The sequence below is a fragment of the Sarcophilus harrisii genome, chromosome 1 (genome assembly GCF_902635505.1).
Source record: "Sarcophilus harrisii chromosome 1, mSarHar1.11, whole genome shotgun sequence".
NCBI classification, from domain to species: domain Eukaryota; kingdom Metazoa; phylum Chordata; class Mammalia; order Dasyuromorphia; family Dasyuridae; genus Sarcophilus; species Sarcophilus harrisii.
Window position 1 is genome coordinate 675,651,672 of NC_045426.1, and position 17,485 is coordinate 675,669,156.

The 17,485-nt window shown below is 36.1% G+C and overlaps 1 protein-coding gene across 5 annotated transcripts in view; it reads right to left on the bottom strand.

Moving 5' to 3' along the window:
* The window catches only part of LOC100933889 (E1A-binding protein p400-like), a 136,130-nt gene that overhangs the window by 70,405 nt on the left and 48,240 nt on the right, over positions 1–17,485 (bottom strand). For all 5 annotated transcript variants that reach the window (XM_031948373.1, XM_031948372.1, XM_031948371.1 and 2 more), the window contains 7 exons: positions 16,011–16,196; positions 14,941–15,081; positions 13,945–14,023; positions 8,566–8,615; positions 8,114–8,171; positions 3,286–3,375; positions 2,055–2,162 (listed from right to left, as the gene is read on the bottom strand). In XM_031948373.1, the coding sequence (XP_031804233.1) occupies positions 2,055–2,162; positions 3,286–3,375; positions 8,114–8,171; positions 8,566–8,615; positions 13,945–14,023; positions 14,941–15,081; positions 16,011–16,196 (712 nt within the window). The remainder of the gene's footprint in view (positions 1–2,054; positions 2,163–3,285; positions 3,376–8,113; positions 8,172–8,565; positions 8,616–13,944; positions 14,024–14,940; positions 15,082–16,010; positions 16,197–17,485) is intronic.

Here is a 17,485-nt window from a genome sequence, read left to right on the forward strand (position 1 = left end):
GGACACACAAAGACAAAAAAAGTAGTCCTTGACTTCAAGAGGCTCATATTATACTGAAGGATGGGTCATGTACCCGAGTGAAATTCAAAGTCAATGTTCACAGGTGTGAAGGGAGCAGATAACAAGACAGTCTAACTAGAATGAAGAATGCATGAAAGGTATCATAGCAACAAATCAATCAGCAAGCACTGGTTAAGTCCCCATTGTGTGCAGCCACCATGGTTAGGGCTGAAGTTATGAAAAGCAGCCCCCTCTGCTCTTGAGCTGCTCACACCAAGCTACACGGGCCAGGCTGCACACTCCATGCCAGAGGTGGCAGGATGACACTTAGGCTACCTGGGCAGACAGGCAGTGACACTCAAGTCTTTGTTTCAAGAGCATTTACTTAGCAACTGGGAAGTGAAGACAGAAGATAGGAAAAGAAAAAAGCAAGAAAGTCTATTAGGAGGGCAATACAATTGTTCAAACAAGAAGTAGTGAAGGCCCACAATCAAAAAGAAAGACTTTGGAGAGTTTCCGGTAGGAAGAGGATGAATGCAAGAAATGTTGTGTAGAGAGAATTGGCCTGACTCGGGACAGAAAACTGAGAGAAGGAAAAAGAGAAGAATAACTCTCAGATTATGAACATGAACACAAAAAAGAGAAATTGGGAGTAAGAAGGAGTTTGGAAGAAATATTTCCCTTTTGAACATGTGGAATTTGAGATGTGGATGGACTTATAATGGAAAAGTCCAATAGGTATTTGGTAATGTAGGACTAGATCCAGAAAAGTTGAGAACTATACATGTAGATTTGAGAGTCTACTGCACAGATATCCCCGAAGTCATTGGAGCTGATGAGATTACCAAGGGAGGCAATTTAGGGAAAGAAGAGAATAGGGTTCAGGAAGAAGCACTAACAACACCTACACTGAGGCAGGCAAAAGAGCTACATAGAAAACTTATGAGAGAGTCAATCAGAGTAGAATTGCCATGTAAGGAGGATCCAATTAACATTCTATAACACAAATCTAGCCAAAAATAGGCAGAGTGAATGCACAACTATCTCCAGGAGAATACAGATTCATCTAAATAGGAACATAAGAGGTAGAATAATGGGAGCAACTCAAGAGTTGGAGGTTTGGTAAAGTGTAACTGGGATTAAGACAAAGTGATAAGGAATTTAAGAATAGCTAATCATCTAAAAGGTAAAACAAAGAAAAGTAAGGAAATGAGCTAGACATAAAAGACCAAAAAGAGAAAGGAGGGCATATATCACCTTTGGGCACAGGAAGAAACCAAACTTAGTGACTACTCTGTTATCCTGTTTACAAAGAATTTGTGAGACAGTCTTTCTTTTGCCTTTTGTTTTCATTTAGTGATAAACATCTACAGTGATAGTTTTTTGGACCACATGTGAATTCCATGGTCATTAGACACTGTTCTTAGCATCCTCTGTTCTCTTTTTGACCATCCCAACACCATCATTATTGAAGTGAAAAATGGGATGTACAAGACAGTCTCTAGCATCTCTGTTTCCTCACCTGTCATAGTTAAAGAACACTTCACCTAGAGCATGGCCTACTGGTTATGGGGCTTCTCCACTCTTGGCTTCTCATAGGAGGCTCAGTCTGTTGCCAACAGAGTACTTAAAGCATTTCCATCTTGACAGAACTTGTCAGAATACATCTAAAAGAGTCTGAAATCACTCATCATACCATAAGGAGTCATCAGAGTGAGATTTATATAGCATGGATAAAGGTAAAATAAATTCATCATGTTTATAGCAAAGAGAGTATAGAATAAATGGATAAAGCAAAAACTATGCTCCAACTACATGTTTAAGTGTTCTTCAGATCTGGATAGAAAGTGCTTTGGTCTTTAAAAAAAAAGGGGGGGGAGGGGAGAGGGTAAAATCAATATGATTAAATATTAATACAAAAGTTATCACTAATGATTTCTTTTCCATGTTGCTCTGTCACATCAAAAGAAAATAAGGTTCAGTCTGATAAACCAAATGTTCAAGTTAAATCCCTCTGTAAATATGCTGGTACTTAAGGCCAAATTAAAGCCTACCTTCTTCTTCACTAGTCTCTTCACTCTCAGGCTTAGGCTGTGGCCACTGAAAACTTGGCATAAAGGCACCTTCATATAACTTCACCAGATCAATTAAGGGCAATTCAGCTGGAAGAGGAACAAATTGTCACACTAAATTTTTTTTTCAATGAAGAGCATTTTCACTTAGCACAAAAAACATGTTAATAAGAATTAATCAAATCAGTGAGAAGATCCAACATATTCACAGGCAAAATTAGAGGAAAAAGAAAAAAGCAAAAAAAACAGGAAACATTATTATTGTCAACTGAGATCAAATCAGAAAATATCTGCAAATCTGCATATCAGAAAATTTGAAAAATCAGAAAAGCACTTTGCACGATGCCTTAAACACAGAAAGTACTTAATGCTTGTTCATTTCTCTTTTCCCCTACTTTTGCAATTAAATTAGGGAGTTAAGCATTTATATGTTAAATTTAATTAATTTGGTTGCCTGCTATCCAGCACTGTAATTACAATAAATAATACTGAATATGAACCTGGAATAAAATAAGAGTAACAATAAAACCGAAATACTAAAATATAAAAGTTTATATAGAAGTAACATGAAAATGGCTAAAAAAAAAAAATCTGTATTTATCATATTATGGCTATTCTGTTCACTATTATATATTGTTGTTCAGTGATTTTTCAGTCATGTCATCACTCTTCTGATCCATTTGGGGTTTTCTTGGCAGAGATATCAAAGCAGCTTGCCACTTCTTTCTCCAGTTCATTTGGCAGATGAGGAAACTGAGGCAAACAGGATTAAGTGATATACCCACAATCACACAAGTAGTAAGTGTCTGAGGATAGATTTGAACTCAGGATGATGAATCTTCTTGATTCCAAACCCAGTAGTCTATCTACTGCACCAACTAGCTACCCCAATTACTATATCTCCCTGTTTCAAAAATGTTAAATACATATTTTATAAAAGTACTTAAAGACAGTCAATTCAAAATGTATTATTTATATCAATAAAGAAATGTGAACAACAAAAATGAAACTTAGAGATTTTATTTTTTAAAATAGCTAGTCTGTAAAACTGTAAAATCATTCAAGGTTAAATAATACATAGTCATCAAATAAAAGTACTATGTAAATATAGGAAAAAAGCCAACAGAAAACATTCTAAATAGAAGAAAGAATATTTATAGATAGGATTTATAAGTTAAACTAAGTAAAACTAAGATATGAAATTCTAATCTACCTTCTTTGGCTAAATTAGAGAGTTCTATTTGATGGTCTATATGTCCTTCATTTGCCTCTTGCTCTTCAATTGTCTCCTCTTCATCTTCCACTAAAACAAATATGAGCAGAAGAAAAAAAGCCAATGTTAAAATGATCACCTCAGAACTCTTTCCAATTACATATACAAAATGCAATAAAATGCTGTTTTGGATTGAAGGAAATTTCTACCAAAAGCATCAAATAACTCCTCAAATTAAAATAAGTTTATTTTTAAGAAATTTAATTAAATTACAAGAAATTAAAATAAGGACTCTTACAGATTGTGAAGCAAATATTTTTTAACACAAATATCACTGACTGTAATTTCTAAAGTCAATCTAAGAACTAAGACTCAATTCAACTCAGTTCAATATTTATTATGCCTCTATTGTGTAAGCTGTTGTAAGCACCAGGAACAAAAAGACAAAAATGAAACAGTCCCTTCCCTCAAGAAGCTTCCATGTACATAGATAAGTAAATACAAGCTATACAAAAAATGAAAAATAAAACCCTAACAAAGAGGAAACAAACAAGGTAAAAATTCCTGAAGGAGGTGGCACCTGAGCTGAACTCTATTGAACCAGGAACTCCAAAAGGACTAGTAAGAAGAGGGGATATATTCCAGGCCTGCCCAGCAGACTGCACAAAGGAATAGGGGGTAAAGAGGAAATTATGGAAGAGGGTAAGGCTTGGGGAATATATTTTAGATATACTGATGAAAGAATATGTTGACTCCTCTTATAGAAAATTCCCTGAGAGTTCAGTCTCTTTCTTGTCTCTGCATCTCCAAAACCTACAGTAGGCTTTAATGAATAATTAAAAAATGTTTGTCGATTGAATGATACAAAGTTTATGATTCTATAGTTTACCCTGAAGTGAATAGAACCTGGCCTCTGAGTCAGCAAGTTCTGGATTCAAGTCTCACTTCAGCCACATGTTGACTGTGTGCTAATACAGTCGAATCACTGAACTGTTCAGTGTCCCCCAGACAACTCCTCCAGATTCTCAGTTGCAGTCAGTCAATAAACATTTAAGTGAATCCTAAATGCTGAGCATTCTGCTATGCACTGGACACCAAAAAAAAAGTAAAAGCTGATTCCTCCTCTTGAGAAATCCACAGTCTAATGGGAAAGACAAGTGCATAAACAAGTCTTACGCACAATAAATAGGAAATAGCTATCAGAGGGAAAGGCATTGGCATTAAAAGGGGTGGGGAAGTCCTCCTCTAGAAGGTGAGGTTTTAGTTGGGACTTCAAAGAAACCAAGGAAGTCAGTCATCGGAGTGGAGAAGGGAGAGTATTCCAGGCATTGGGGAAACCAGAGAAAATACCCAAAGCTGAAAAACGAAGGGTCTTGCTATGGAACAGACAGGAGACCAGAGTCACTAGATGAAAGAGGATGTATGAGGAAACCACAGTGTAGGAAGCCCAGAAAGGGGAGAAGATGGTTGGTAAGTTGTGTTTATATTTGTTCCTAGAGGGAATAGAGAGTCACTAATGTTTGGGGGGAGGGGAAGGGGTGACATGATCAAACCTAAGTTTTAGCAAAATCACTTTGGGGGAGATGGAGGAGGGATCAGAATGGGAGAGATCTGAGGCAGGCAGACCAACCAACCGAATACCAACAAGAAGTGATGGCTGCCAGCACCAGCGAAGCAGCAATGCTGCCAGAGAGAAGGGACCATACTGGGGAGATGTAGCCGAGACGAGAGCAGAAGGCCACGGCCATTGCCTGGAGCTCAGGAAGTCTGATGGTGTCCTGGGGGCTTAGCTCCAGCTTTGGACACCCTTACCTTAAGAGCTCTACTGGACATCCATTTTGAGAGGTCTAAAAGGTGTTGCGAGGTTGGGGCTAGATAAGATCTGAGAATCATCAGCACAGAGACAGTAATTAAACCCACAGGTCACCAGGGAACAGAGGAGAGGGCATGATCTGGATGGAGGAAGACCCGGCAAAGAAGAGAAAGGAAAGAACTAGGAGACAGAGCATGCTGAAAACCCAGAGAAGTGGGGATCAGGGAGAAGAGGGCAATCAACTGATGTCAAAGATTACAAGAGGCCAGAGAGAGCAGCCACTGGATTTGGCTACTAAAAGACTATTGGTGACACTGGAGAAAGCCGTTTGGGTGTATTGATGGATCATAAGGATCAATGAGAGTGAGAGGAGAGAAGGTGGAGGCCCCTGCAATAAGTTTGGTTTCAAAGGGCAGAAGAGATAAAGAGCTGAGAGAATTAAGTGAGTTTTTTAAGAATGGACATGTTACTAAGAATGGGGAACACTGGAGTGGAGATATCTGTTAGAGGAAAACATGATGGAATGGAATCACTTTAAAAAAGTAGCAAGGTTGGGGCATGTAAGTGGCACAGTGGAGAGAGCACCAGCCCTGAAGTCAGGAGGACCTGAGTTCAAATTTGGTCTCAGACACTTAATACTTCCTAGCTGTATAACCCTAGGCAAGTCACCTAACCCCAACTGTTTCAGCCAAAAAAAAAAAAAAAAAACGTAGCAGGGTTAGGATGGCTCAGGAGGAAGGTCACTTTATCCCATGAGGAGCTGAATCACAAAACAGAGGAGAGATGTGGGTGACAGCTAAGGAAACTGCACAGATTGTTGGAGGAAAAGAGAGACGAATATCTGTAAGCAAAATAAGTGCCTATTGCACAGAGACTGGAAGATAAATAAGGGTGGGAAAAACAAGAAGAGGCAATGGATTAGAGGCAAAAAGAGTTTGGAAGTGGGAAAGAGAATAACAAACACAGTCCGTATGTTTTCTTGACTCCATCTCTGTCAGCAATAACGATGCGAAAGCCAATACCGTGGATGGTGGGAGTAGCCCTAGGCTGACTTGGAGGGAATGGCAGTCCAATAAGAGGTCCATGGACTGAGAGAAGACAGTACAGACTTGAACCAGGTCACCAAGCCAACAAGGGCAGGGATGATGACCCAGGACAGAACTTGGATAGAACAAAAGTTACAGTTAACAAACTGTAGAAGAAAAACAAGATTTAGGGTTGCAAAGCAGAGGAAAGGTAAAATGGGAACAGATTGTGATAAAATAAAGGATTTCCAGAATTCATGAACATGAAAGTAGCCATTAGTAGATAATGGCAAAATCGAGAGTATAATCTATGTATGTCAGGGCAGAAGATGAGAAGAACCAGACAGTGAACTCATCAGGGAGCCGGGGGGACTGGGGAGGGGGTGGGGGGAGAAAGGAGGGGAGCCTGGAAGTCAGGAAGCTACAGCTCCCAGAATTCTGACCAAATGATGAATACCCAAAAGAGGGATGGTGCTAAAGGGAGGTTGTGACAAAGAGTTTGGAAAAGATGGGTATTTCATACCCCCTATTACCAAGAGTGAGTGAAAAGGTGGCAGATGCGGAGAAGGCTGGTCAGAGAAGCTCTAAAATCAGGAGAAGCTCTAAAATCAGGAGAAAGCCCATTCTGGACTAAAGATGGACAGAACAAGAAAGGAAAAGATTTAAGAAGAAAGTCTCCTAGCTATTATTACTTGTTACTATAAGTGGAGTTCAGTGTCTCAGCACAGTGGAAAATTGAGATGCTAAAGAAGCTGGGGTCAGAGGCATGGTAGAGGTCCTCAGTAAAGGACCAAGAATGGGGCTTAAACCATTCAAAAGGAGTGGGATGAGGAGAGAATGATGGGTTTGAAGTGTTTTAATATAAAATATTCAGCATACTTAGAGGCTGACAACACAGTGGATAGAGTAAGGAAGTCTTAAGTTCAAATCCAGTCTGGGACCTTGGACAAGCCATTTAACCTCTGTTTGCTTCAGTTTTTTTTTATTATAAAATGGAAATAAGTAATAGCAGGAATAATTCTCACAATATTGTCGTGAAATCATATGAGGTATCTTTAAATTATGCTGCTCATGGTATCTGGTATATGGGTAGGCACCATATAAATGTTTATTCTTTCCTTACTTATATATAAAATTTATGTAGTTATGTACATGTGATTTACACAGGCCCCAATTTTTTTCCCAAATGAGTTTAAAATAATAAAATTAAAATTCAAGTTTAACTTCCTTCCCTTCCAATAGAAAATAATGTATATAACCTGGATAATTGTAATCACTGTAAACAAACTATGGAATATACAATGTATATCATTCTACTGCTAAGACACAACAAATATGAAGAGTTTAGGAAAACTTGGGAGGTCTTGTACGAAACTATACATAATGACAGGAGTGAACCCAGAAGAACAATTTACAAAATGACAACAAGAATGTAATAGAAAATATAAGAATTCAAGGTCAATGGAATGACTCATTATAGCATCAATGAGCTATGATGGGAAAGAGGCCTTCCTGCCAGCAACAGGGACATAGCTGATAAAGTCTACATGGGAACTGAGTCAGTGTCAGACCCAGAAAATGTAGAGATTGTGGTATAGTAACTGAATTTCTCTTTTTTTTCAAGGGGAGGTTCATTGAGGAGTCACTAAGAAGTGAGAACAATGTAAAAGGATACAAATAAGACATTTTACTTTTTAAAAAATTGTGGTCAATGTATCATATCAATTTGTTTTGTTATTGATGCAAGTTATTTTGGGCAGACTACAGGAAAGTGACTGTGACATAAAAAAAAATTCTTAATTATAAAGCCACAAATAATTAAAGTACATCAGACAATTCTCTTGGACAGTAATATTCAAGGAAAGCCTTATGGATAGACAATAAATAAGATGTCCCAAAAGTCTTAGTGAAGTTTTAAGCTATTAAAAACAACTTTTGGGACACTGTAGTTGACATCTTTTGAAGGAAAAAAAAAAAAAAGGATACAGACCTTCATCATCAGTTAGGGATGTACTAATTTTTATTTTTCTTCCGTATATTCCAGAGTCCTAAACAGTAAAGAAAAATGTCACAAACACTAGGTCTATAAATACAGAACATAATAACCACTGTTCAAAATTAAGCATTTGGAGTCTTTGATCATTTTCTCAACCATCTTCACTTATAAAAACTTAAATGGCAAAAAATAATTATACCATGTACAGATTTAACATTTCTATTCAACAATTTATTCACAATTTCCTGTGTATTGGTTTTCACTTCCAAAGTTCCCAAGTTAGCAATCATAAAAGCCCAAAGCTATCATATTAAAATCTCAGGTTTAATCAAGTTGGATATTTATAAAAATTTACTGAAACATCATTATCACTGATCTTGCTTTTTTATTTGGAAGGAATTGCTTTGGTGTTTTTTTAAATACAAATAAATCAATTCTAAACTCACCATAAATTGTTCTGGAAAAGCATGAAGACCCTTAGACCTTGAATCTTTTCCTGAATACAAAGCAATATATTAGATTTTTAATAATAAATATTTAAGACAACACATTAAAATATAATTAGGATGATACTAACCATGTAACATTCAGAACCTCTCAACAGGCCTATCCTCACTCTTATTAACCCCTTTCTAGATATGAAAAAGAGCAAGCATAGGTAATTCTTACCCAATCCATTCTAGTGACCAAAGACAAAATACAATCCTAAGTAAGAGACTGGAAATTAAGTCTCTTATGACACCTCTTACAATCTTTCAATCTATGTAAAGTTTTAAAATACACATGCAGAGGCAGAGTTGGATAAAGCAGGAAGGAGCAAAGAGATCTCCTCAAAAGTCATAACTCCTCCAAAGAGATCTAGAAAATGTACCAGGCTGAATCCTCAATTGGGGAAATTCAAGAAGTCACAGTGATTCCTTTCTCCAGACCAGGTCAACATAAGGATATCGACAAAGAGGTCTGTATTCCAGAAATCAGGTCTAGGAGGAGCAATCACACATTATAAAACAGAACAAAGTTTGTTCCTTGTCCCACCACAGGCAACTATCTCTCATTACTCAGTTCTGGATCACAAATCCAGGTGCACTGAGGAATATTTGGGTTCTAAAGTAAAGAACAGTTCCTACTCCCGCTGTATACAGAGCAAGGAGGAAGTTCAGAAGCAAGCAGCACTCGTGTAGCTTATACCAGGAGCAGAGTAGGATTTCAGAGTCTCACTTAATACTATGTACTCAAGGCAAAAGCCTGCAGAGAAATAACCATGGTAAGAATCCCAGACCAAAAGGGAACCTACACAGTTCTGCACCAACAGAGTCTTCTAGCTGACTACTCCAGACCCAAACTCAGGGCATGAACTTACAGAGCTGAGGGGAGAGAAGGGAGGAAGAAAGGAGGTGGGAGGACAGTAATCAGATTTTATCGTGAATCAGACCACTTTAGAAATACTTAAAAACTTGCAGGTGCCCAGCTTGAGCTGTTCCAGAAAAGCTAGAACAATGAAACAGTCAATACTTCAAGGAAGCAGTTAAGTGGAAAAACCCAGACTAGCCCTCCAGGAGTACACAGAACCCAGCCCTAATATCAAGTCTTGAAGTCTAGAAATAGACAGAAAAAAAGAAAAAACAAAAATATATCATCATCATTAGAAACTACTATGATAACAGGAACACTCAAGATACAAACCCAGAAGAAGACAATGATTCTAAAATATCTACAAGTGAAGCCTCAGGAAAAAACCTAAAGAATACAAACTCAACTAGAATTCCTGGAAAAGAATCAAGTTCTTAAAAATAATTTTTAAAATATATTTTTGTCAATGAAATGAGAGTACAAAAAAAAAACTTGGAAAAGAAATAAGAGCTACAGAAGAAAGAATTCAAAAAAGAAAATTAACAGCTCAACCCAAGAGGTACAAAACCCTAATGAAGCAATAAACTTCCTGAAAATTAGAATGGAACAAACAGAAGACAATGAGACAAGAAATATTAAAATGAAGTCAAAAGATCAAAAATTAGAAATAAAAAATAAGATATCTCAGATATGGATCTGGAAAACTGATCAAAAAGAAAAAATTTAAGAATCACTCTATTAGACCCTAGATAGCAGGCCATACACCATCCCCCTCTCCCCTTTTTCATTTCTGCAATTAGACTTGGAAAAATTAAATTTAAGAAGAAAACTTTAAACCTTGAGGCTCTGACTCCCCTTCACATACCATTGTGTCACAATGAAGGATAGAAAATAAAAACAGTATCCAAGTGCTCACCTCTCTGACTTCATCCCTGTCCAAAATTACCCTGAGACTAGAATTATGCTAATTCTATTCTCCCGTCCTGCAGTTATGCCCTCGTTATAGCCCCTATCTACCCAAGATTGGTTCTCCATCCCTGTCTGACAAAGGCCTGAGCCACAATCTCCAGGCTGTAAACACCCTTCCTCTCTCCCTGCTCTCTCCGAAGTAAAGATAACAACAGCTGCAAGACTAATTGCACTCCTACTTCCATATTCTGCTTGCTAAAAAATAATATTTAAAAGGTGTGACTTAGTTGCTCTGGACCAAATGCTTTGGAAGCATATTCCCATTTTGGTCAGCTAGCTTAAACTCTTCACATTAAGGATTAAAAATAATCTCTTCTTTTCTCAGTTTCTCTGGCATTACAGCTGGACTACATAAACCCTCTGAACAACAAAAAATGTTGAGCCATCATATTTCAAAAAATTTTGAAAGAAAACTTCCTCAGAAACAACTTTTATTAGAACAAAGGAACAAAGCAGAAACAGAAATAATAAACTAATCAGCTCCCCAATGAAACCCCAAAATGAAAACTCTTAGGAACAACACAGTCAAAAATCCATAAGTCAAAGAAAAGTACTGAAAGAAGCTGAAGAGAAAGAATTATTAAGAAATATCAATGTCAATTAGGTGGCACTGTAGATAAGAGCACTAGCCATAGAGTCAGGAAGAACCGAGTTCAAATCCAGCCTCAGAAAACTTGTGTGACCTTGGGCAATTCACTTAACTCTGACCATAATGATGGGGGGGGGGGGGGGGGGCGGAAGAAAAGAACTTAAATGAAAAAGATGACTTCCAAGTATTCCTGATAAAGAAATTGGAACTGTGTAGAAATTGAAATTTAAATACAAGAGTTAAGAGAAATATTAAAAAGGTAAACCTGAATGAACAATCATAAGGGACTAAAAGGATAAACTGCTTAAATTCAAACATGATGAGATGTTACATGTATCCTTCATCAAGGATCACAGAAGAGGTCTAATTACACAAGGCCTGGGAATAGTTCTATTAAGGGGAAAAAGAAGAGAATATGGGAGGTGAGAGACAGGAAAACAATTATTTCACATAATCAGGGTATTCAAGCAGACATTTGTACAAATGAAGAGAAGAGGTAAAGGAGAAACTAACACTTGAACCTCAGTCTGATCTGAATTAAAGGAAGAATACAGACAGACACTTAAGAATTGAGTTCAAAAATACATTTCATTCAACAGGGAAATAGGAAAGAAGGAGAAGGAAGAAAGAGAACTTAAAAGGATGCAGATTAGGGGAAGGATTAGTTCAAAGAAAAATAAGTGCTACTTAAGCCCAAAAAATAAGCCCTGCCCCCTCCACAAAAAAAGTAAGAATGTACAAAAATATATATATATAGCTCTTTTTATGGCAGCAAAGAATGGAAATGTGAAGGGATGCCCATTAACTGGGCAATGGCTAAGAAGTCATCATATATAAATAGGATAGAATATACTATTATTCTATAAGAAATGATAAAGATAGTTTTCAATTAAGTTGTGAAGAATTTTATGAATTGATGCAAAGTACACCAATCAGAGCCAAAAGGACAATTTATACAATGCCAACAACAGGATAAAAACAACCAAGTTTGAAAAAATTAGGAATTTTGACCAATCATGCTATCTGCCTTACAATGAGCAATGAAGTACTCAAAAGAAGGCGGAATAAGACAAAAATTTTTTTTCCAAAATGACCAATGCAAAAATTTTTTTAGCTTGACTATAAACATTCACAATTTCATTCTCAATGGGGGTGGGGTAAATTGGAGTAAAAGGGTAAGAATGTAGGCCTTTCGATTCCAAGAGACTTGGGATAGAAAATGCCATCCTCAACCAGAGAGAGAATTATGGAGGTTGAATGCAGATCCAAGCACAGAATATCCACTTTTTTTGGTTAGTCTGTTGTCTTTTCCTTTATTCTTTTTTTTTCCCCTTTTGGTATAATTTTTCTTGCACAACATGGCAAATATGAAAATATATTAAAAAGGATTGACATGTTTAACCTATGTCAGATTGCTTGCTGCCTTGGGAAAGGGAGAATAGAGGGAGGGAGAAAAATTTGGCACACAAAGTCTTAAAAAAAAAAAATGAATGCTGAAAACTAAAATACTAATGAGAGTTGCTCTTTGCAGTTTGAAATACACACACACACACACACACACACACATATAATTATATAATTTTTAAAATTAAAAATAAGGAACATATGCCTAAATATCCTAAAAGAAGCAAGTCAGACTTCTGCCTCACCTAGAACCATATATGAGTTTCCTAAAACTTTAAGGCCAGGTTGGTTTCTTATCCATTTGCCCAATTCTACAAACCTAAACCAAATTCCAAGGATGTTGGGTTTCTCTAATACCAGTCCACAACAGGCTTTATAAACTAAGCTAGAGAATTTGAGTGAGCCTAGCTCTAAATGTATATACTAAACCTCTCAAAAGGATAGAATCTAAGGAAAGGATATGGTGATAAAAGTAGCTGTCCTTCACTTTCTGTGCTATGCTGGCAAATTCTTTATTTATCCTGCTTTAATAATCAGCTCCATGCAGTCAACTCATAAGATCTCAGTTGTTTCCCTGGACTTTAATCTCACATCATCAATTGCCTACTGAATATTTCAAACTGGATATCCTAGATACATCTTCATCTCTCCCCCAAAAGATCCTATCTTTCACAACAGACACAATAAATTTTTGTCAATTAACTGATCAAATGAGTTCCCAAGGTTCACAAGGTTTTTGATATAACCTGCTCCCTAATGAATTAAGTCATCTTCAGCAATCAATACTGTGAAAAAGACTTAGAAGAACACATTCAAAGAGATTTCAAGATTGAAAGGAGAAGTAAAAAAACTACTTCAATTAAAAATGGTAAACACAAAGTATCATAACACCACAGAGCTGTAATATGATAATGCATTAAAACTTCATGAATACAGACTAAATGAGACAGACCAAGACGTGGGGATCCAATTAGAATTAAAGAAAAGTTTAAATTGTGAAGAATATTTTTTAAAACTTCTGTTTTAAGTGTGAATTTATATGTGAAACTTTATTTTTAAAAAACAAGTCCCTAACTTTCCTTAATAATTAACAAATTGTATTTTGGAAAATAGTTTTTATAATAACTACAAAACATATTTGGTTTTACTTTTAAATAAGCAAAACATTCCTATTACCCATCAGTAAACACATCTTCACAGGGCAATAAACTGGAGCCTATCATACAAATAATTACCATGCATTTACAAATGTCCCCAATTTGATTACTGGGATAACCAAGTAATTCTCTAGCTGTGACTCCCTTCTTCTGACTCAGGCTTTCAACTTCAAGTAAAGATACGCCTCAGGACCCTATGTTGGTTATTCCAAATTCTGAATTACTGGAATGTAAATTAAAGAAATTCACCGATAGCATTTGCACTGTATATTCTAACTTTGCAACTCCTGAAACAAAGAATTTTCGTTTGTATTACAGGGAAATTAAAAACAAAAAAGGATCAAAAGACACAATACCTCTCTTGGATGGTTTCTGTAAATTTAAGGCTTTCTTCCTTTTCTCCTCCAATTCAACTTGAAGTTTTATTTCTACAACCTAAAACAATGAATAGTCAAATAAAAGAACAAAGTGCTAAGATCTTCAACTACAAACAAGAATATGTAGAACAAAACATAAGAAAAACTTTAAAAAACACAAAAATGATACCCCAAGTATAGGCTTCTTTTTTGTTCTAAACAATCAATTAGAATTTTTCAATATGGCATTTATTCATTTGTTTGAATTTAGTTCTATATTTAAGTTCTTATTTTAATTTTACTGGGACAGAAGAGGAAAGAGTCGGGAAAACAATAGTAATGAAATTCAACTCAACAAACAATTTATTAAGTACCAACTATGTGAAAAGGCACCAAAGACAAAAAATGAAAAGGGAATTTTTATACAGACTGATTAATGCTAAAATAATATCTGGACTTTCTTGGTGTCCCTCAAAGACTCAAGGAACAACAATTTGTATTTATGAAGCTTCCTGGAATTTACAGTCTTGCTTCATTATAGTTACAAGTCATTTTCTTTTGATAAATAGAGTCTAATGCTCAGGTTATCTAGCTAGGAAATAATGAACTAGGATGATCCTTTTTCCAGGTTCCTGAAGTCCTAGTCTAGTATTCCTTCTACATCTCCAAAAATAAGTATTATTTCCTAAAAGGATCCTAAGTTTCTTCTTTAAATGCAAACATTACTATTCCAAAATTAAAGAAGTCAACATTTAGAAAAGAGCAAAAGAAATGCTTAACTCCATCAAATGAAACAATATATTTTTTAAAAAAATAAAAGGTCTAAGAACCTTTATTTATTTACATTATTAAGTTATGCAAGAAGATTTATTGACTTTGGCAAGAAAATTATCTCTAAACATTTTAAAATGAAAATTCTATTTAAGTGCAAAGCTCAAAAGGTCATATAAATTCCTTACAGAGAAATGAAAATTTACACTTATAGGTCAATATTACCTGTTCAATATTTGACCAAAAATATTCTATTTCTCTAGCAGTTGAAGCAGCTATACGTCTTAATCGGTTCTGTTCCTCTTTCTTTCCTCTTTCTTCATGAAGTTTCTTTTCTTCATGATAACGCGCTGCAGTTCTGACAAGCTATTAAGTGAAAATATTCAAATTTTTAACTTTGCAATGTCAGAAACTGTAAGAAAAAAATACCAAAAGTCAAACATGCTTACTTTTGACACTGATAACTGGACAATTAAAATTTTAAAAACCAGATGCTGAAACACATTTGGTTGAAATATTAAACAAACTGTCTATCCAAATTATCCCCTTTTATATTTGTTCAATTCACAGCTATAAAAAGCAAAATTTAGCTTCCTCTTTGTAAATATGCAATGTATAAAATGGATAGACTTTTGGCAATCTCCTTTCTATCAGGGGCTATGTAAAGTTATAGCCACAGGAAATCTACTTTGTTCCTTTCTACTCTCCTTCATATTTCCTCCTCCCCAAACCCAGTGTCTCCTTAAATACAGAAAGTGGCAGAATGCGCAATAGTAAAGTAAGGAGGGAAGGTAAAAAAAGAAGAGCAGTAAACCCCACAATAGCAACCACACTCACTTCAGGTGATGGGTTCCCAGCTTTCATCTAGTCTCCCTCCCCTCTTATCTGTTAAAACTCAACCTCCCCCAGGAGACCCTGTCTTGATTCTCTTCCAAAAGTTTCCTGATACCCATATCCTCTTTCTTTGAACTCAACTCCTTTTTGAAACTTTCAAGGACAGTCCAGTTAGGCTTTTGTAACTCTAATAGGTACAAATTCTGCTCCCAGGACTATAGTGAGATAAGAAATTTCTGACATGCTAGCTTGGCACTTTTAACAAAATTTCCCATAGAAAAATGTCTATAACTACAGACAAGAATTATGGATTAAATGAGCTTTTGTGAGAAACATCATCCCATGTGTAACATTGTTTATATTAAAAAATATATTCCAAACACCAATTCTGAGAAATCACAAATTAAATTTTGCAACATAGCCCATCAGTAAAATATAGACTACCTATGTTACAAAGCTACCTTCTTTGCAGCTGCCATTTTCCATCTCCTCTCTTGTGCAAAGTCTGTTGCCATCCACTGCATTTCTTCCAAGAGATAATCCCAGTGAGATTTTGGTCGTGGGGCTTCTTGAAGTTTTGGCAACCGTCTGAGAGACCACAAACCTTCCTTTCTCAATTCTGATATTCTTTGATGGATTTGGGTTTCCTAGAAAAATCAGGTCAATAAGTTTTTATTCAACAACTATTGTGCACAGGCCAGAACTATGCAGATTCAAAAGTAATACAAGAAGTGGTTCTGCCATAATTCTCATGGAGAGGATGAAAAGGGGGCAGAGTGGACTAAGATGTCTAGGCATGAAAACAACCAAAATACACTTCTAGCTGGTATGTAATCAAATATGTCAAATTGCTCAGTATGGATCAAGTGCCACAGGAGTTCAGAGAACATTAACAAACATTGACATTAATATGAATTAGAATAATCAAGAGAAACTCCTCCTCCTTCTCTCAATTCTTTAATACCAGAGCTGGCCTAGCTCTATTCTCTCTATATCTCACAATCTAAAAGATCTCATATATTCTCATGCAATTCCTGTAGTTTCAACTATTACCTCTAGATAGGTAATTCAGATTTAATCTCCAACTGCCTAAGGAACATCTCAAATGAAATGTCCCAGAGATGCCTCTAATGCTTAAAAATTAGCTCAATAGTTTAACAGAAACAATAAAGTTAGAAAAAGGAACATTAATTTTAGGAAAAAATAATGAGCTCATTCAGTTTCCTCCCCCTCACTTCTAAATGTCCAGCTAATCTACTAACTTTTATGAATTTAACCTCACTAGTAATTCTCACATTACTCAAATCCCTCAACTCAATTAAATTCAAGAAATATTTATTAAGTAACTATTAGGGATGAGGCACTGTGCTGGCTACTAGGGATAAAACTTAACTAAGACAAAACTTGCCCTCAACACGCTTACAACCTCATAGAAGGAATCTGAATTGAAAAGGATTATCATCTAGTCCAACACATAACTTGAATAAGAAACTCTTCTATTTATAGCACCAAATAAGGCATCCTACCATATCTTCTTGAAGGTTTCCAATGAGCAAGAAATCACTATCAACTTAAGATAGGCAGTCCATCACACTTTCAGAAAACCCTAGTTCTTACGAAACATCAATCCTAAAACACCTCTCTGCAACTTCCACTTAGTAGAACTGATCATAGCCCTGCAAACTGGGGCCAAGCCAAACAAATCTAGTCCTTCTCCACTAATAACTATTGTCACCTCCCAAGCTATCTTTTCTATATGGTAATATAGCCAATTTTTTTAAAAAACCCTCTATGTGATACTTTCCAGTCCTTTCATTCTCATGGGGTTCCCTTTTGTTGGTCACATTCCAGTGAGTTTATACCTAAGATGTGGTACCCAGTTAGGAGCAAAGCCCGATGACTACTTCCCTGTACACGTTCTTTCCTGATGCAATCT